We start from the raw sequence: 20,502 nt of genomic DNA on the forward strand, positions 1-20,502 counted from the left end.
GAAAACACGGTTATATGCTAGACCCTAGAGTATCTGTGGTATAAAGGCTGCGAAGAATCTTGAATATGTTCAATCTATCCTTTAAATACGTCCATGGAACAGATGGCCAATGTGAATAATATATAGGCTACGTGTGGACCGCTGAAGAGGTAAAACTTTTCCTTGCTCTCATCGAAGAAAAAAACTTTACAGCTATTTTAGATGGAAAACAACAACGCAATTCCACTTTATATCAGGATCTAAGAGAGAGCATCTAATCAAAAGGATACGACAAGCCCTGTCCGCTCCAACCACTGATGGAAACGTACCTAATTCGAATTGTTTTTTTGCGAACTTTCTAAAGATTTGCGTCACCTTTTAGATGGAAACGTGACTACTGTTGTCTCTAATTGTAATTCGTTTTATATCCTGACATGCGCTCCATGAACAGCACTACCCTGGCAATTCTTTTTCTTAATTATAGCACTATTTATTTACACATTCCCTTGCCTTACTGTGCATTCACACAAAAAGCTGTAAAGCGTTTTGAGTGATAAACGCCCATTCACTTCCTATTAGCTGTAAAGCTGTAAATGAGAGTTTAAAACAGCTAAACTCTATGCAAATGAGCTAGTAGCGTTTCAGCTGTAAATGACCGCCAGCCAATCGGAATGTAGATGTCTCTCGCCGGCGTGGGTCCCAGTAAACATAGGTGAGAACTTTAGTTCCTAGTTCCTACCACACATTTGTTCTTTCATCTTGATGCGTGAGAGAAAAACTGCGGCTATTGCAGGGCATCGTAATTGTCCGCGAATGCATAGCCAACATGGCCTTATAATAGCCCGAGGCCGAGCATTAACTAAAAAACACATAGAAAAAGAATAAAGCATCCAGCATATGATTTCAACAATGTATGGGGGCATGCGCAATCCGCATTACCCAACAGGGATGGTCGCACAGTGGAATGCTGATGGAAACCAACGGCCGAGTGGTGGGTGGAGATGTGCGCGCATTTCAGGAGCAGGGAGATACCGCACAAAAATCTATTTCTAATTAGTCAGGTTGCCTTGTGTCTGCCTGGCACAAATGCTCCCGTTGAGCGGATCTTTTCCATAATAAACAAAACTACAAACACGCGCGCGCACACACACACGATAGCGATCAACTAAACTATAATCTAGCATATAAACAATCGCTCCATTAATTAGTTATTCAGTGTTTCATATATTTATGCTTATTATTATTTTTCTATTGACCAAATGACTGTCTATCTTGTGTTTTTGTGTCTCGGCATCAGCAGCGCTTGCCTCAACTACGAGCATGCAGGCAAAAAGCGCGGCTCCTTTAAATGGAAAAGCAAAATCGCAAGGGCGATATGAGCTTGCCTCAACTACGAGCATGCAGGCAAAAAGCGCGGCTCCTTTAAATGGAAAAGCAAAATCGCAAGAGCGATATGAGCTTGCCTCAACTACGAGCATGCAGGCAAAAAGCGCGGCTCCTTTAAATGGAAAAGCAAAATCGCAAGAGCGATATGAGCTGTAAATATTTTGGACAGGGTTGCGTTTTGAGCTATTCGGCGATTTTGCATCTTTTACAGATTTTGGTGTGAACGTACAGTTACTTTCACTTATAGGCCTATAGGCCTACACGTTTAGCAACGGGGGCTTTCCACCAGGGCTTTGCCGATGAGGTTGGGTATTTCCGCATTATAGGCCTATTTCCAATGAGAAGCTCAACCCCCTGATACGAGTGATTAGGTCTAATCAAGACAAATTAAATTATGTGATTGTTGAATAGCCCTCGGAATATTATCAGTTTAAGGGCCTCCTCTAAATCATGTCGGCCTTTCCTCCGGTAAACTGTGATAAAGGAAGCTAAGGAATTTTTGGGAAGGTTTCTGTTTCGGTTGTAGACCTTTAGACAAGCATAAATAAATGTATATATATATATATATATTGTATATATATATATAAATCATTATCTTCGCAAATAAATCTTTAATTTATTTGACACTTTCTGTGTGGAATATGTGGAGATCACTTTCGGTTCTCTCACCTACTCCTTTCCTCTCAGAGAAGTGGGTTCCTCCTACTATACGGGGCGGGAAATCCACGGTGGTTCACGCATCACCCGATTGCCTTTCACTTCTGATCTAGATCACGACGAGCGGACGGTGGTCGTCGTCGACTCCTATGAATTTATAATCAAAAGAAGATGGATATGTTGGCTCTTCGTCTGAGTTTCTATCTCGCCGTGTGCATGTTGGAAGTGGTTCATGGTAGCGACACTTGTATGCCTAAAGGTGAGCCAGATTGTTACAAATAGGGGCTAACTGTGCCCATGGTTGTTCTTTTAATTCATCGCACGTCGACTTGAGTTACATTTTAATGATCTATTACGCATCGTGAAAGTTCATTTAAACAATTAGGTTACAGAACAAAAACAAATCTGTTCTGGAAGAATGACATATTTTACTTTCTTTCTCCTTTTCTCACAGGTGGATGTCCTATTATGATCACTCCCTCCCGAATAGTTGTGCAGTACGGATCTCCATTTTATGCCGACTGTTCGAGTTGTGTAAACGGCTCTTGTAAAGAGACGAAATGGGAGACCCCCACGGGATCAAAAGAAACGCTTAATAACCCGAATAACGGAATCAACAAGACGAGGTGGAATGTGGACAACGCCACAGAATGGGACATTAAGCCCATGTGCTACGAGGACACCAATTCAGACTGTTGCACTGTTTTAGCTTTCACCTTATACAGTAAGTGATATCACCATGCTGGAGGGAATCTCTCACAAGTAAGGCTGGTCGCAATTCAAATTGTTATGGCGGTCGACTCAAATATAGCGGATTTATGAAAAAGAACAAAGGTCATAGATGTAGAAGTTGTCTCTCGAGAGGAAGCCCATGTCCTCTTAATAGTTTACCGTTTTGATAATGATTGACCTGAACTAAACTGACTACCTAGCTATACAAAGACTGAACAGACATGACCGTCATCGAGTTTGAGAACTTCCTTCTCATCACTGCAGTTCTGTGAGCCCACTGCTCTCCTAGCTGACTGACTGGTTCCCTCGTGTGTCACGCGTGACCGCGCATCCACCAACTTACTACCGGTCTTTTATTTAGATGTATGCATATAGGAGGTAACCAATTATCCTAAACCAGCCCTAGCCGAGATGAACCCCGGATACCGGTTTCGTTCAGTATGCCACGGTAGTGTTGGTAATCCAACGGTTCCCCAACTACCTTATCTACCTTATAAATATTGTTGTGTATCAGAGGGCGTGATCGAATCCAAGTCGATGCATTATTTTTAGGTCAGTTATGAGACATTCATTTTGATCATCACTAGGGTTGTACGTTACTTTAATGCGATGCTCTGCAAGACAAGCCTATTTACACCAGGGACAATCAGAATCAGAAAAACGTTATTGTCTGACATGACATGACAATGAGATGAAACATACAAAATACGGGTTGTAAGTTTGTGGAATTTTCCAGATAGCTCGGAAACCAGTTAACTCATAACACCAGTAGGTGAAGTGCAGCGTGCTGGAGCTCAATTTAGTGTATGTTGTTTGCAGAACCTCCGGACAACGTATCCATCAGCTTTGTAAACCACACTGGCCCACTGCTTGAAGGACATCAGTACAACCTCCAGTGCCGTGTCCAGAACGTTCGTCCTATCCAGAACCTCGCCGTGACCTTCTACAAAGGAGACACCATTCTGGACTCGGTACAGTCCAGGAGCTCTGAGAATACAACGGTGACAGAGACGTTCACCAGCTTCAGCTTCACCTCCAGCAGAGGGGACGATGGGGTCCAGTACTGGTGTAAAGCCAAGCTGAACCTGGGACAACAAGGTCCACCTCCTGTAACGATGTCAGAACGCCTAACAACCACTGTGTACTGTGAGTTTACTTCAAATATTATAGTGGCCCGGTGGTCCGTATCCAAATTATAACTTAAGCACATGACATGCCTGAGAATCTGCTCAGTCAGTGTGTTTATCTTCAAATGTTGAGATTTTTTTACTTCCCCCCCCCCCCCCCCCCCCCCGTTTTCTCATCAGTCAAACCTAAGACGGGGCAGGTATCTACGCTAGATCCTATTTCCATCACAGTAGGGGAACCTTTCCAGTTGAACTGCACAGCCCATTCCAACCCCAGTCCAGCCTACAGTTGGACCGGTCCTGACAACACCACAGTCGGCAACGGCAGTGATTTCTCCGTGCGGTCGGCTGGTTTTGAACACGAGGGCCTGTACGTTTGTGCCGCCCGCAACAGCCAGGGAAGCGCAACTGTGAAGTTCAACGTGGAAGTCGGCGGTGTGTTCAATGTGTTTAACCTATCTGCTTCTGAAGCTCATCCTTTCCTCATTTTACAAACCTGGTCTTCTTTTTTAGTTAGGCATGCTCCAACCTTGATCGTACACTCAGCAGTGGGATTCTAGTTAACGTTATGATTCTTAACCCCCTAACCCCCCTGACTGGAAATAGGGTAAAAACCGAAAGGTATTCAAAATATCTCAACTGAAATTACCCTTGCTGGTAACGTTGTCCGCATCCTTATCTCTAAGTTGCATACAAAAACTGAGTGAGGTATGTAGGCCTGCTTAGGTTTTTTTTGTTTATACTGTATGTATTCAGGAAGTCTCTAGGAATTCTCAAGGTAAACAACCTCTTTAGCAATAGAACCCTTTTAGAAGTGATCGCATTCGGACTCCTCTGAATTTAAAGTTCATAAGTCGTCTCAGAGAATTATGAACTTTTGATTGTTTTTTTTCATGATTGTCCTATCTGACCATTTGACTGTCTGTCTTTCTTTAGTTGACTGGTTGCCTATCATCGCAGGCGTGTCAGCGCTGTTGTTGGTCATCTGCGCGGTCGTTGGTGTGTTTGTCTACTACACCTACTACAAAAAGACCAAGATGGGATGGTACCAAGTCCGGCTTTTGGGTGTGGCCAAATAACTGCCAACTGCCATTCCTGGAATGATATGAAGAATGTACTTGATCCAACATGATCCTCCCATCTGGGTTGGTATATCATACTCATTGCTGTCTTCCTTTGTGGTCTGGTATCCATGACCATTCAAAGGGGTTGGTTATTGTAATTAATAGAGGTGGGAAAAATAATAAATTCTTCGATGCATCGCGATTCTCTCTAGAACGATTCCGTCTCGATGCAGATAAATTAATAATCAGAATAAATAAAATAAATAATAATAATAATAATTTGTTCGCCTACTGCAACATTTTGTTCGCTAGAGAGGGATCATTTTAGTAATTTTAAAATCATTTAATTTATCTTCAGTGTGTATTGGCCAATCTGATTTGTCTTGACACAATAGCGATTCAGCCTACCCATAGCATACACGCAAACTCACAGCAAGACACAATAACTCCTACTAATTCAAGAGCAGCTTTTTCTTTAATGACATAGAAAAGAAAGATTAGAAAGAAAAGAAAACTGAAACCTATTTTTTTACATACTCCCATATTGTGTTGTAATGACAGCTGCATTGATTATTGCATTGTTGATAGGAAGTCATATTTGTGACAAAAGCTTTTTCTCTAATAAAATATTAGATAAGTTAATTCATCTGTTGATGTCTTTAATGATCATCACAAAAGTAGGAAGTGATTAGCCAACTCTGAGTAGCAAATTGAGATGTATATATATATTTGAAATTCCCGCATGGAATGTACATAAAAGAAATTGTTGCATCGAGATGCATCGATAATCGTTTTAGAATCGAATCGTTGACCTCATAATCGGAATCGAATCGTGAGGTGCCAAGAGATTCCCACCCCTAGTAATTAACAATAATTTTGTACAGGCCAGACTTTCTTGACACTATTTTTATATGATAATTAGGGGTGATTTGTTTATAAGAAATCGCCCCCTCCTGCTGCACGATTGAATCAACTTTTATTAAAAACTTTTCTGCTTTAACAATTTTCTGTCTAAATTCTGTTATGGGGGTCTTGATAAAAGCTTATTACAGTATACAACGAATGTAATTTAAAGTCATTATACCTTTTTTATATATATATTTCTTGAAGTTTCCTGCAGTCGTATTAAGAGCACACAATCAATGCAAATATTAACCGAGCAGGGTATATGCATTGAGGGGTTGAAGACCAGCCTGGCGACCTAGGCTACAGTAAATAATAACTCATAATTCAAATTCATTTGTATATGTATCAGGTCATGTCAAATCAAGTTTGATTTCAATTCCAGTTCCGCTTCTCCCCGAATTGTCTCTTATTTTCCACAACACCACCAATTTGTCCCTTCTTTAAACTCATCATCGGGTGGTGTTATCAGTTCTGCTTCTCCCCAAGTCGCAGTTCTCTCATTTCCCACAACACCACCCATTAGTCCCTTCTTTAAACTCATCATCGGGTGGTACTCACTATGTTGCTCGTCATTCTGTGAACGGTTGTCTCGGTCGGTCGTCACCCGACCCTCACAGACTGTTCCACGTAACTGAGCAGAACCGAAGAAAGGATAAGCAGGGGCACGGCCCCCGTGGAAGTGCTGAAGAGGGGGTCGACGAGAAGGAGGGAATGAGGAAGAGGAAGGAGGCGACGAGGGGAAGGGCGGAGCTGGAAAAGGCCCGGCAGGGACGTGTAGAAACTGAGGAAGGGTCGAGTTCAGCAAGGTGAGGAAGAGGAGGAGGAGGAAAAAAATCTAGGACGATGGACGACACCTTGATGGTCACTCCACGTCTGGCCTCTTCCCTTCTTTCCTTGGTCCTTAGAGTGTCTTCGACGTCACATCCTCAGCAAAATAGGAGACGGATGAAGACGGGGAGAAGAAACCTTTCTGGAGAAGCATGGGAAACAGCACTTTGGTAAGGTGTTTCTTGAAAGTTGTACGTTTGTCCCGTGCACGCCTCGGTTTTTTGTGTTGATCTAGTTTGTTGTGTTGATGTAGTTCTTTGTCTCCCCTCAGCTCAAAGCGGAGAGTATCCTGGAGAGCTGATCCGGTTTTTGTTTAAGTGAAGTAGGGTCTTCCTAACACCATTGGCCCACAGTTATACAGCGAGCTGAACTGTCTAAAAAGCTGACATATTATACCAACAGTTGTGAGTGGGATTAGCCGTTAACGTTTTGAAAATCTGCCTCTTCTGACATCCCCAGTGGGCGTGTCCACCTAGATGTGTGATGGATAGATCATTCTACCAGCCTACCCAGTCGACTCTAGCAAACGTTGCTCATCTTTCGGTCATTCATCTAGATTGACAGAAGATCACGCTCACACCTGGTGGTATAATATGTCACCTTTAAGCGATATATGCTTTGGCTACAATTTCCTTTTGCATCTGTATATGTGTGTGTGTGTGTGTGTGTGTGTGTGTGTGTGTGTGTGTGTGTGTGTGTGTGTGTGTGTGTGTGTGTGTGTGTGTGTGTGTGTGTGTGTGTGTGTGTGTGTTTGTGTTATTATCTATACATTTGTGGTGCTTGTGATTTTTCTTTTTTTCTAAGGGATTTATTTTATGGGCTTTTTTCTGGACAGGATGTCTAGTACAGCCATCTAGTATAGGACAGCCGAATTTAACCCAGATGTGTGAAGGTCAACCCCCTGAGGCTGCCCTCCACTGCTTTGACTCTCAAGGTTGGACCGAAGGTCTTGGATGGGCTCTTATTGTAGTCCACACTATCAGATTTAGGATTAATCTCTAAAGTCTGATGGCGAGCTCAAATCTGGGTGAACGGGGCGTGTCACTGTGTTTTGCCCATATATTTGTTTCGACCAATCATGTTGCTGGAAGCGGGAATCTGTAAGGGCAGGATTGGTGAACACGACCTTGGCCATCAGTATTAAACTGTAAAAAAAGTATCTCTAAAGGTTTAAAATCAACACAGTTTAGACTGGCTCCTGTAGAAATTATTAAAAGCCCTTCTGAAAGCTGAATCCAATCGTGCAAATGAGTTTTCTTTACTTTTCTTTACTTTTTTTACTTTTTTTTTTTTTTTTTTTTAGCTAGGTTATCTTTGGTTGTTTGCTTCTTTTTTTTACGTGATTCACAAAACAGGAATGTCGGCATTACCCTGCCACTTCCAGTTTCCTGTTCCCGGATCTGGATCTGTTCCCCTTTCCGCCCTGAGGCTCTGCTATAACTGGGCAGGAACTGCTGGATCACAGATTAACCCGTTGCTTTTGTTCGTGCATTTTCACTTTCACTTGAGAATTAATGTGATTGTTGATGCGTTTAGTGTGTGTGCTTGTTTGTGGCTGTGTGTGTGTGTGTGTGTGTGTGTGTGTGTGTGTGTGTGTGTGTGTGTGTGTGTGTGTGTGTGTGTGTGTGTGTGTGTGTGTGTGTGTGTGTGTGTGTGTGTGTGTGTGTGCACGCGTGCGTGTGTGTGTGTGTGCGCGCCAAGCATGCTGAGGGGCTGGGAAGACAGCCAGAGTTACCTGTCGGACCACCCTCACCTGGTGTGAATGGAGACCGCCACTCAGCAGGTGACCATGTGATTAAACTAACAGGTGGATGAGGTGAGATAAGCATTATGTTGGTCTACGCGTTGTTTCCTTTTCTATTATGGTATTTTCCGTATCTGTTTATTATCTATACATTTGTGGTGCTTGTGATTTTTCTTTTTTTTCGAAGGGATTTCTTTTATGGGCTGTTTTCTGGACAGGATGTCTAGTACAGCCATCTAGTATAGGACAGCCGATCAGAATTTAACCCAGATGTGTGAAGGTCAACCCCCTGAGGCTGCCCTCCACTGCTTTGACTCTCAAGGTTGGACCGAAGGTCTTGGATGGGCTCTTATTGTAGTCCACACTATCAGATTTAGGAAGTCTGATGGCGAGCTCAAATCACGGTGAACGGGGCGTGTCACTGTGTTTTGCCCATATATTTGTTTCGACCAATCATGTTGCTGGAAGCGGGAATCTGTAAGGGCAGGATTGGTGAACACGACCTTGGCCATCAGTATTAAACTGTAAAAGAAGTATCTCTAAAGGTTTAAAATCAACACAGTTTATTAAAAGCCCTTCTGAAAGCTGAATCCCATCGTGCAAATTAGTTTTCTTTGCTTGTTTTTAGCTAGGTTATCTTTGGTTGTTTGCTTCTTTTTTTTTATGTGCTTCACAAAACAGGAAGTCGGCATAGCCCCGCCACTTCCAGCTTCTTGTTTCCGGACCTGGCTCTGTTCCCCTTTCCCCCCTGAGGCGCTGCTATAACTGAGAAGGAACTGCTGGATCACAGATTACCCTATTGCTTTTGTTCGTGCATTTTCACTTTCACTTGAGAATGAATGTGATTGTTTATGCGTTTAGTGTGTGTATGGCTTGTCCAGACAGAGTACAAGCTGAAGGACCGGTTGCACCTAGTGTCATATCCAGAGCAGGAAGGAGGAGGAGCAGCAGGAGGAGGAATAGGAACAGGAGGAGGAGGAGGTGGAGCGGCAGAAGGAGGAGGGGGAGGAGAAGCAGGAGGAGGAGAAGAAGGAGGAGGAGCAGGAAGAGGAGGAGGAGCAGAATCAGGAGTAGGAGGAGGAGAAGCAGGAGGTGGAGGAGGAGGAGTAGGAGCAGCAGCAGAAGAGACTAGGCCCAGGTGGTCTGGAACCCGCAGAGGTCTATGAGTCTCTCTCTAAGGTAGAACACACCTGTGAGTCAGACACCTGTGAATCAGAGGTAACCTGTGTTCTTATATAGTTATGATTTGGGGATTACCAGAGGTTATGTGTTATGTCATTACATTATTTTGTCAAACGTTGCATGGACAATGGCTTTCTGGTTATTGGGCAGCACTGTACAGAGGTTGGGTTTAGAATGTGCTATCATTCAGCTGTTCAATCAGTTGAATCTATGGAGCTACTCAAGCATGAAGTCCTTGCTCCTTGTGTTCAGATGCCCAGCACAAGTGTCAAAAAAACAAACAAACGCAATTTAGTTTTTTGGCACAAACGATCGGCATATATATCACGTTGAGACATTTTTTTTCGTGTTTTCAATGACCAAAATAATCGTGACTATGGTTTTTACCATAATCTGGCAGCCCTACTGTTGAACTGACGGTTAAACAGTTCCCATCGCAGCCACACACGCAACGCATCCATCCACCCTAGACATTTTGGATAAAAGCATCTTACCCAAATGGGAAATAGCATCAGGGAGCAGGATAGTGAATGAAGCTGGGCTGATGGTTTGATGCCCAATGTCCAAAGTCTCACTTGTAGACATCCTTGAGAAGCATGCCTAACCCCAACCTGCTCCTAAAGGTCATGTATAACGACATAGTTATGCGTGTTAACAAACATAAACAGAATAGTCACTGTGAGAACCTGAAGTGCTGTTTCTTGTAGGGAACAGCACAAACAGGAGGCCATGTTCCTCCTGGCGCTGTATTGATCCTGGGCTCTGGACCGCTGGCCTGGGAAGGGCCAGGGATGAAGAAAAAGGTGAGTAGAATTCACAAGAAGCTTGAGAAGAACAAGGGGCAAATCAACCTACCACTGACTAAGGCCCAGAAACAATTCATTCTATTATTTATTCAATTCATCTTCAATTTGATACACGTGTCCCATGCGAAATTATTACAAAATTAAAAATGATGTATATGTTTACAGTATAAATATGACAATTATACTAAAACAAATAGAAAATGCAATTCCTTAGGTATTGACCTTACGATGATACAATTGAAAATAATAATCAATCATACTGTGTGTAACAATGGGTATTACACTGGCAATGAACAAGTGGTAACTGCTAAGTTTGAGGGCAACATATTGATTAACTCAACTTCACAGCTGAAAGACACATGTAAGCTTGCTTTCTGGAGACTCATGCCTAGCTTAATTGTCTTTTATCAGGATTTATTGATAGAATTACGATATATTAAAAATCTATCGTATGATAGATTGATATGACAGCACTGCATCCATTCCTACCACTTCCTATGGGGTTGCCAAAGAGACTGTAGAGGTCAATCCAGCTGGAGCAGACATCCCACTAGGTTTGTCAGAAGTCTCTCTCTCTTTCTCTCTTTCTCTCTCTCTCTCTCTCTCTCTCTCTCTCTCTCTCTCTCTCTCTCTCTCTCTCTCTCTCTCTCTCTCTCTCTCTCTCTCTCTCTCTCTCTCTCTCTCGCTCTCTGTCTTTGTCTAATCTCACTCTCACTCACTCTCTCTCTCTTGCTCTCTCTCTCTCTTGTTCTCTTTCTCTGTGTCTCTGTCTCATCTGTCTCTCTTTCTTACTCTTACTCTCTCCCGCTCTCTGTCTGTCTCTCTCTCTCTCACTCTTTCTCTCTCTCTCTCTGTCTCTCGACCCTCCCTCTCCTTCTCTGACTCATTCTCTGTCACTCAGTCTTTCATAATTAATGGTGGGGTTTGATTGAGTGGCAAAGCTTCTTTGTGCAGTCACTCTTGTAAATAGAAAGCAATCACCGCAGGCTGAGGGCATACATCACTTCTCATTAATGCCTGTGAAAGCCTGGCAAGGGACAAAGCATTAAAGCACCACAACGTCACACTGGGTGGGAGTGGCCATCCGTGTGGGCGTGGCCATCCGTGTGGGCGTGGCCATCCGTGTGGGCGTCTGTGTGTGTCTGTGCATGTGTGTTTGTCTGCGTTCGTATGTGTGTGTGTGTCTGTTTGTGTGCGTTTGTGTATGTAGAATTTGTCTGTGTGTGTTCGTATCTATGTATGTATGTGTGTGTGTGTGTGTATTTGTGAATATGTGTGTTTTTGCATGTGGGTGCGTGCGAGAATGTATGTATGTGTGTGTGTGTGTTTATCATTGTGATATAGTCAGAGTCAAACATCATTATTCACTGGTCCCCTTGTCTGGCTCTGTGTCTGGGCACAGATAAGAGGTGAGATATATGTCATTCAGTGGTTTGTTTCATTGTCAGGGTGGGACCGTTCTGATGGATCAGGTGGGGCCTGATCCATACTGGCTGCTGTGGGATATGCAAACGGTAGGCGTGTGGTCACGTATCGCTGGCGAGTGCACCCCGGAGGCCCTGTAGCCGATGGGGGTTGGTTTGGGTTGGTCCTCCAGCCTGTTTGGGTCCAGTCCAGTGCCACGCCGGCCCGAAGAGATGGGTGCTTTCAGAAAGATGCTTGACAACAAAGCGGGCCACGTTTGAAAAGATTTATTCTTGAAAAATGAAAAAAAAAAAGATTCTGTGCGATGACTACCATCCTGTCTACAGGTGCATTACACAAAAACAAAGACCTGCATGACTGCCGATAGAGCAATAGGTTACAGGTGCGACGTGAAATACGTCAAAACGAGAGAGAGAGAGAAGGGGGAATGGAAATAGGTGGGAGGGGGGAAGAACGTGAGAGACAAAGTCAAGGCTGGTGGGGGTTTAGCCGCTTTGGAACAGCATCAATGGAGACACTGTGTGTGTCTGTGCAGGGGGGGGGGGGGGGACGGACTCCTACGAGGTTGGAAAGGTGGGGAGTTGGGGGAGGGAGGATAGAGTGAGAGAGAGAGAGAGAGAGAGAAGCTGGGGGGTGGGGGAGGCACTGTGGCATGGGAAGGGGAGAGGTGTGTGTGTGTGTGTGAGGGAGAGAGAGAGAGACAGAGACAGAGAGAGAGAGGCAGATTGAGAGAGGGAGAGAGAGGTTCGGCAGGGATGTGTATGCGAGAGAGAGAGAGAGCGCGCAAGAGAAAGAGGAGGGAGGGAGGGAAGCTGGCTGAAGCGACGGATATTCATGAAGCCGCCGAGTGTTTTCCCTGCTTCTGACCGTGACACACCGTGCGCCTGCAGAGAGAGAGACACGCAGAGACAGACAGAGAGAGAGGGAGAAATAGAGTGAGATACAGAGAGAGAGAGAGAGAGGGAGCGCGGAAGAGAGGAGGAAGCAAGGAGAGATTGCAAAAGAAAGAAGGGCAAAGCCTGTCCTGCTGTTGATCCAGAGGCGATCAAGGTGAGTGTGTTGCTTTCTCTTACGCCCTACAGATTTATATCTGTGTTTGTGTGTGTGTGTGTGTGTGTGTGTGTGTGTGTGTGTGTGTGTGTGTGTGTGTGTGTGTGTGTGAGGCATGTTGCCACAAACACACACACGCACACGCACACACACACACACACACACACACACACACACACACACACACACACACACACACACACACACACACACACACACACACACACACACACACACACACACACACACACACACACACACATACATAATGCATGTGCAGGCTGGCATGACAGTAGGTTCATCAACATGTATGAGGGAATGGTGGTGGGAGTGTATCCTAGGTGGTCTCTTTCATAATAACCGGAAAGCTGATAGATTGCTTGCCAGCTTCGCGAGCATCTCTCTGTGTCTGGTGGTTATAATGGAGACAGTTATAGTGTGTGTGTGACTTTGTCTGTGTCTGTGCGTGTGTGTTTGTGATTGTGTATGATGTGTCCATGTGTGTGTGTGTGTGTGTGTGTGTCTGTATGATGTGTGCATGTGGGTTGTGTTGTGCGTGTGTCCTTTTGTGTGTGTCTGTCATCTGTGTGTCCCTGTGTCACCTTGCACACCTTGGTGTGTCAACAAAGTGTTTTCTTCAGTGTGTATCTGAGTGTGTTTGTGTTTCCATGCATGCAGGGTGTGTTGCGTGCTCTGCTTGACCCTGGTCCGGAGACATCTTGGCCAGTGTCTGTGTGTCTGCCTGCACGCCTGTCACAGCTCGGATGGTAACACAACACACACCGATACATCCCGAATCTGTACGATCCGTTCAAATGAGGTCAACAATAGCTGCTCAGAGTAATTATGTAACATATTTCAGCCCTGCAGTAGCTGTATCTGTATCACATTGGTGATATACAAGCCATCGATCGCTTGGTGTGAGTATCCACTATGTCCCGATAGTAAAAATACAGGCTATTTTTTTTTTTTTTCAGCAGTTACTCTATCTGTCACCATCAGGGGTGTCTGTGTTTTGTTGTTCATTTGTTAGTGTAGTGCAGACTCCGTCTCAAGATTTATCCTCAGGGAAAAGAGACAACTGTCTTTTGTCAGCAATATAACTAAGTGGTGAAGAAAAGGACAGGAGACCGTTGAGTGTTGATTGTGACCATAGTTTTACACAGGACGCGTACACCTTGGGTAGGACTACCATATTACTTACAACCAGCCCGTATACAACACCAATACCAGTATTGATAAATGGAAAAAATGAAATTACCTTGATATCGTTGAGTCTTTTTGCTCATTTCTAATATGAAATATTTGTTTTCTTCAGGGAATCGGGCCCGGGGCCAACCGAAATACGGATCTATGATTTCAGCCGGGGGTTTTCAGAAGAGGACGATGACTCTGACACAAAACTATGAAATCGTTCCTGTGGGGGGATCTGGATCAGAACTGCTCACCTGATTGTGGGAAACTGAACTGAGGCATAATGGAGCGTTTCCACCATTCCCATCACCACGGTGCGATCCCGAGGTGCCAGCCTTTCCTTGCGTCCGTTCCCGGGTTAACCCGTGGGAGCTTTCCCATGAATTAACGTCTACATCCCTCCATGGAATACGTTGTTTTGGACAGCATGACCTTCGACTGCTACAAACCGTTGTCTAAACCGGCCAAATCACGACAAAAAGGAGGACCCTCGGGAAGAGGTTTTGGCCATTAAGTGGTGAGAAAAAGACCCCCCTCGTGAAATGTGAATGTGTTCCTCCACGCGAATTCCAATAGGTGGTTAAAACGAGCCGGCTAGCTGAGAGTCAGGGGGTCCACAATCGCCCCGTTAGCCCCCCTTTGGGCAGGATTACGTACGGTTCGGAGGGATTTGAACATTTCGGGAGGACCTTGTGGAACACTGGCCGAGTCGGAGCGAATGGGGGCCGGTTAGGACCCGGTCTGCCCCCGGTTTGACCTTGCAGTGACATTTGACCTCCGGTCCTGGCGCTCCACCTGCTCTGCTGCCTGGGTTCTGGAACGCTCCGCCCTGGGGCCCAGAACGAGCCAATCAGAATGAAGAAGAGCCGCAGTGTGCTGTCGGTGACGAGGGAAGAGGTGAGGAGCGCAATATGAACAAAGCCCAATATCAGTCTATAGACATAAGGACGGAAATAGTATAAAAGCACAGCACACAAGTGAACAAGTGGACCGAATATGTGTCTGCTTTGGTTTCTGTGTGTGTGTGTGTGCGTGTGTGAATGTGTGTATGTTTCGTGCATGTATGCGTGCTTGGTGTGGGTGTGTTTCTGTGCGTGCGTGTGTGTGGGGGAGCGTTGTGCACGTGTGTGTCTGTGTGTGTTTGTTAGATAACAGATTCTCCAATGTTAGACGAGCATGGCGTGGAAGGGACGGTACGTTTTGTAACAGGGGCTCGTTCGGAGGTCCATGTCTCTGCCTATGTTCAGGGATCCACGGCTAGATTTGTCTACCATCTTGGCTTAGAGACGCAAAAAGCCATTACTTGAGTGTTCTATTATTGATTATGCGTTGAGTGTGTGCCTTTGTGTGTGTGTTTGAGTGTGTGTGTGTGTGTGCATGGGGGTATGTATGGTGTGTGTGTATATATGTGCATGGATTTGAGCAGCTCTCCACATCTGGGTCTGGACAACATCAAACGCAGCATGGAAGCCACACGGCACTGTTGCCTAGCAACTGCTGCCATTCCCCCAGTGTTTTGTTGCTACGGTACTGCAGTGCAGATCAGACTCTTAGAGCTCGGTCTGTAGAGGCCTAACCCCAGACATGAACACACAAACACACACACGTACATACATGTACGTACATACATCATGTATGTGTGATTAGGCATTCACCCAAAACACACATGAATACAAAATAGATGCATAATAAACTCATTGATATTCAGCACTACAGGATATTTGCCTGATCCTGGATATTTTTCATGTTTCATGGCTTTGTATATTCAGATAGCAGCATGTGTTAGCATGTAGCCGCATGTAGCTATGTAGGCTAACAATCACATTGCCAAGAGGTGGCCACTCTGCTGGTTAGTATGGGTCAATTTTCCAATATCCTATAACTATCCTATAACTAAGTCTCTGTTATAATAACAACAACATCATTTTAGTCAAATGCTATCTGTTTCTTAGTGCACACACTCGCAATGCATATTCTTTCATGTTGTCAGTGATCATCATGTTCAGCACATCTACTGAGTCATCCAGTAGACACTTTCTTTTTCCAATTGACTTTGAAGCAAACAAGTATACATTTCCTCATCGAGACATCTTGCTCAAGCACGCCCACAGGAAAGCTGCGGGCCTGGGGATTGAACCCAGAAGCTTTGAGCTGGGAGACGAGCACCCTACCCCCTCAGCTACTAGGCTATCCTGGCGTTCTGTCAGTCCAACGGTTGTTTCATTTTATTGGTAAATGGACTGCATTTTTATAGCGCTTTTATCCAAAGCGCTTTACAATATTGCCTGACATTCACCCGTTCATACACACTTTGACGGTGGAGGCCAACCATGCAAGGCGTCAGCCAGCTCGTCGGGAGCAGTTAGGGTAAGGTGCCATGCTCAGGGACACCTCGACACATGGGACACCACAACCTCGCGGTTACCAGCCAGCCCCCGCTGTACCTCCTGAGCTAAGGCCCCCGCTCACTGGTGATGAATCCTTTGAAAGGAACCTGCTTTATTCAGCGCGTCGTCGTGCCGTTCTCCTGCCCTCCTTTGAATCGTGGTTCTTTTTGTGCGGGGGAAGGCCATCGACCCGGGGTTGAACGGCGGCGGGGAGAAGGCAGAGTCGTCGCGCTACAGCCGCTCCTACACGTCGGGCGCCACCCTGGGTACCGAGCTGCGAAGGGGGAGGAGCCGACGCCTCTCCTCCAGCCTTCAGGTACCAACCCCAACCCTAACCCTACTAACCACACCAACCCTCACCCTACTAACCACACTAACCCTAACCCTAGTAACCCTACTAACCACACTAACCCTAACCCTACTAACCACACTAACCCTAATCCTACTAACCACACTAACCCTAACCCTAGTAACCCTACTAACCACACTAACTATGCTAACACTTACCCTACTAACCACACTAACCCTAACCCTACTAACCACACTAACTATACTAACACTTACCCTACTAACCACACTAACCCTAACCCTACTAACCACACTAACCCTAACCCTAGTAACCCTACTAACCACACTAACTATGCTAACACTTACCCTACTAACCACACTAACCCTAACCCTACTAACCACACTAACTATACTAACACTTACCCTACTAACCACACTAACCCTAACCCTACTAACCACATTAACCCTACCCCTACTAACTGCTCTAACCCTAACCCTACTAACCACACTAACTATACCAACCCCAACTCTACTAACCAGACTAACTGTACCAACCCTAACCATACAAACTGCAATACCAACTCTGCAGTCGAGGAATTCCCCGTTTAATTATAAAAATAAATAAAAACACAGGTTAATGCTGACGTTGAAACGTCAAACGATACAAACTATAATACCTTGAGCGTCCTTTGATCCGGAGGAGGTTCTGTACACAACCTCCTCCGGTTGTGTACAGAAAGCGATCTAAATGATAAATTATTAATTCTAATCCAAATGGTTTATAAACGAAAATCCCTCAAAGGATCAGAGAGTCGAGCAGCAGTGTGCCGGTGAGCCCAACCCTATAAACCCCGCCCACTCCTCACAGGTACCGTGCTGGCTCCGCCCACGGGACCGCACCCGCTCGCCCGAAGTCCCGACCAATGTCTCTCGCCCGACCACCCTCCCTCTCCGCATCCCGCCACGCATCTCCATCACCCAGGCAGACAGCGACGGGTGAGACGCCGCTCACACACACACACCACCGTTGACCTTTGAACCCTTTGACCCTTGCACCCCTTATCTCGCCTACGGATACACACTTAACGTTACACTGTCTCCCCCCCCCCCCTCCTCGATGTGTGTGTGTGTGTGTGTGTGTGTGTGTGTGTGTGTGTGTGTTTCAGCTACGAGGTGGAGAATGGCGTGTCCCCGGCCCACACCCCCCTGGGGCTCCAGAGCCCGGGCCTCACCCTCACCACGCCCTTCCCCTCGGGCCAGCGCCGCGAGTCCTTCCTGTACCGCTCCGACTCCGACTACGACATGTCCCCGCAGTCGGTGTCGCGCAACTCCCTGGCCAGCGAGGGGTGAGAGACAGAGAGAGAGAGAGGGAGGGGTGAGAGACAGAGAGAGAGAGAAGAAGAGAGAGAGAGAGAGAGAGAGAGAGAGAGAGAGAGAGAGAGAGAGAGAGAGAGAGAGAGAGAGAGAGAGAGAGAGAGGGGGGGGGGGAGAGAGAGAGAGAGAGAAAAAGAGGGGGGAGAGAGAGAGAGAGAGAGAGAGGGGGGGGAGAGAGAGAGAGAGAGAGAGAGGGGGGGAGAGAGAGAGGGGGGGGAGAGAGAGAGAGAAAGAGAGGGGGGGGAGAGAGCGAGAGGGGGGGAGAGAGAGAGAGAGAAAAAACGAGAGGGGGAGAGGGAGAGAGAGAGAGGGGGGGGAGAGAGAGAGAGAGGGTGGGAGAGAGAGAGAGAAAGAGAGGGGGGGAGAGAGAGTGTGAGAGAGAGAGGGAGAGGGAGAGAGTATGCTGTTGATAGAGATGCTGATCGGGAGACAGGTGTTTGTGTTGGAGGGGTGTTTGAGAGAGAGAGAGAGAGATGCAAGTGGGTATGTGTGTGTGTGTGTGTTTGAGAGTGACAGAGGTGTGAGTGTACGCGAGAGTCAAAGAGAGAGAGAGAGAGAGAGAGAGAGAGAGAGAGAGAGAGAGAGAGAGAGAGAGAGAGAGAGAGAGAGAGAGAGAGAGAGAGACATGATGTGTGTGTGTGTGTGTGTGTGTGTGTGTGTGTGTGTGTGTGTGTGTGTGTGTGTGTGTGTGTGTGTGTGTGTGTGTGTGTGTGTGTGTGTGTGTGACAGAGAGAGGGAGATCCAGAGAACCAAACCAGCATCCGTCACCATATGCCTGTCATTGAACGTATTTTCTTTCCTCGCCTCCCCCCTCCGTCTCTCCCCCCTCCGTCTCTCCCCCCTCCGTCTCTCCCCCCCCCCCCCACCCAGACACATCGCAGAGGACTTCATCGTCACACCCTTCGCTCAAGTGAGTCCTGACTCCTTTACCTGGCAGACTGCACTTATTTATTTCTCTCTGAAACAAGTGAAGGTTGAATAAAACATGGTTTTGTTCATACGCCATCACCCAGGTGCTGGCAAGTCTGCGTTCGGTGCGCAGCAACTTCACACTCCTGGCCAACGTTTCTACGCCAACAGTCAGGTCGGTGGTTCGCTGATTCCTGATCCCTATTTCTCAAGAGTTTCCGCCGTATGTTCAAAATCAAAATCCCCCAAAAAGAGATAGAGCATTGGTATTTAAATGTTGTACGCTGGATCCTGAGACACTGTTATCAGAAACATCCTCATCATGGGACCAATCCCTCCATACTGTACGATACTATACACTATACTATGCACGTTGCTGTCATAGTAGTGTGTGGGTTTAAGTGGTTGTTCAAGCGTCCTCCATCAGTGATGGTTGACAACAAACCCCTGGTCTACTCATAGCTTTTACACAGAAAACAAATGACAGGGGGAGCATTTATTTTGACCCTAAATGCGTCGATAACAATAGCTTTGTTTGTATTTCCATCAATGTTTTTGTATTATTTTTTAATCTTTGTTGTCCTTTGCTTGCAGTGGTATCGGGTATATAAATATATATTATCTATATACCATATGCTTATTCCTATTGTCAGCGTTGCATGCGGCACGTTTGCTCACAGGTGTTGAAGATAATGCGACCTACGTCATGCGTTCCAATGAGCGATCAATAACCATGGGTCCATCTAATGCGCCGTCGTACCTACAGAAGGTCCCCGATGGGCGGGCTGAGTCCGGGGCCCAGAGAGGTCCTGAACGAGCAGCAGTACCAGGAGCTGGCCCTGGACACGCTGGAGGAGCTGGACTGGTGTCTGGACCAGCTGGAGACCATCCAGACCCACCGCTCCGTCAGCGACATGGCCTCCAACAAGGTACCCCCACCACCACAACCCCCCCCCCCCCCGCCCCCGCCTGGTTCTCCAGCCTATCGGAGGGTCTCACATGATGTCACACACATTCCAAACTGCCATCCTGGTGCTGATTCACCATATAAGGAATAATAAGAGCTGGTTGCTTGGTTAAAAACTGCAAAGATGGCGGGCTTGAGCTACTTTAATGTAACTTCAGATCAAATGTATTAATCTTCTGTCCTTGCTTCACTTGATTCAGTCCAATTTTTTATGTCCAAAATGTGCTGTGTCAATGTGTGAACTTCAACCAGATGCAGATTGGGCGAGTTGAAACACCCCCAGGGTTAGTCACTACTTTATGTAACAATGATCCATGCTTTTCCCTCACCACAGTTCAAGAGGATGCTGAACAGGGAGCTGTCCCACTTGTCCGAGATGAGCCGCTCTGGGAACCAGGTTTCAGAGTACATCTCCAGCACCTTTCTGGGTAAGGCCCACTCCCAGCCTGTGGACCGGCCCTAGCCAAACACAAGCCTGCATACTGTGGATACAGCGT

General features: G+C 46.1%; 2 protein-coding genes across 2 annotated transcripts in view; both read left to right on the forward strand.

The window, feature by feature from the left end:
• The first annotated feature begins 2,099 nt into the window (after positions 1–2,099).
• Positions 2,100–5,979, forward strand: LOC130379604 (vascular cell adhesion protein 1-like). Its single transcript, XM_056586544.1, has 5 exons — positions 2,100–2,281; positions 2,477–2,746; positions 3,574–3,900; positions 4,062–4,316; positions 4,818–5,979. Exons 1-5 carry the CDS (start codon positions 2,194–2,196, stop codon positions 4,958–4,960), a joined length of 1,083 nt encoding a protein of 360 aa, XP_056442519.1. The 5' UTR covers positions 2,100–2,193; the 3' UTR covers positions 4,961–5,979.
• A 1,988-nt stretch (positions 5,980–7,967) lies between these two features.
• The window catches only part of LOC130380080 (cAMP-specific 3',5'-cyclic phosphodiesterase 4B-like), a 22,708-nt gene continuing 10,173 nt past the window's right edge, over positions 7,968–20,502 (forward strand). The window contains exons 1-11 of the mRNA XM_056587264.1: positions 7,968–8,495; positions 10,313–10,408; positions 13,565–13,653; positions 14,205–14,977; positions 16,649–16,783; positions 17,624–17,751; positions 17,922–18,101; positions 19,000–19,039; positions 19,143–19,213; positions 19,805–19,967; positions 20,340–20,433. Coding sequence (XP_056443239.1) covers positions 14,936–14,977; positions 16,649–16,783; positions 17,624–17,751; positions 17,922–18,101; positions 19,000–19,039; positions 19,143–19,213; positions 19,805–19,967; positions 20,340–20,433 — 853 coding nt within the window. The 5' untranslated portion in view covers positions 7,968–8,495; positions 10,313–10,408; positions 13,565–13,653; positions 14,205–14,935. The remainder of the gene's footprint in view (positions 8,496–10,312; positions 10,409–13,564; positions 13,654–14,204; positions 14,978–16,648; positions 16,784–17,623; positions 17,752–17,921; positions 18,102–18,999; positions 19,040–19,142; positions 19,214–19,804; positions 19,968–20,339; positions 20,434–20,502) is intronic.

The sequence above is a fragment of the Gadus chalcogrammus genome, chromosome 3, assembly GCF_026213295.1.
Source record: "Gadus chalcogrammus isolate NIFS_2021 chromosome 3, NIFS_Gcha_1.0, whole genome shotgun sequence".
In the NCBI taxonomy this organism is placed as follows: domain Eukaryota; kingdom Metazoa; phylum Chordata; class Actinopteri; order Gadiformes; family Gadidae; genus Gadus; species Gadus chalcogrammus.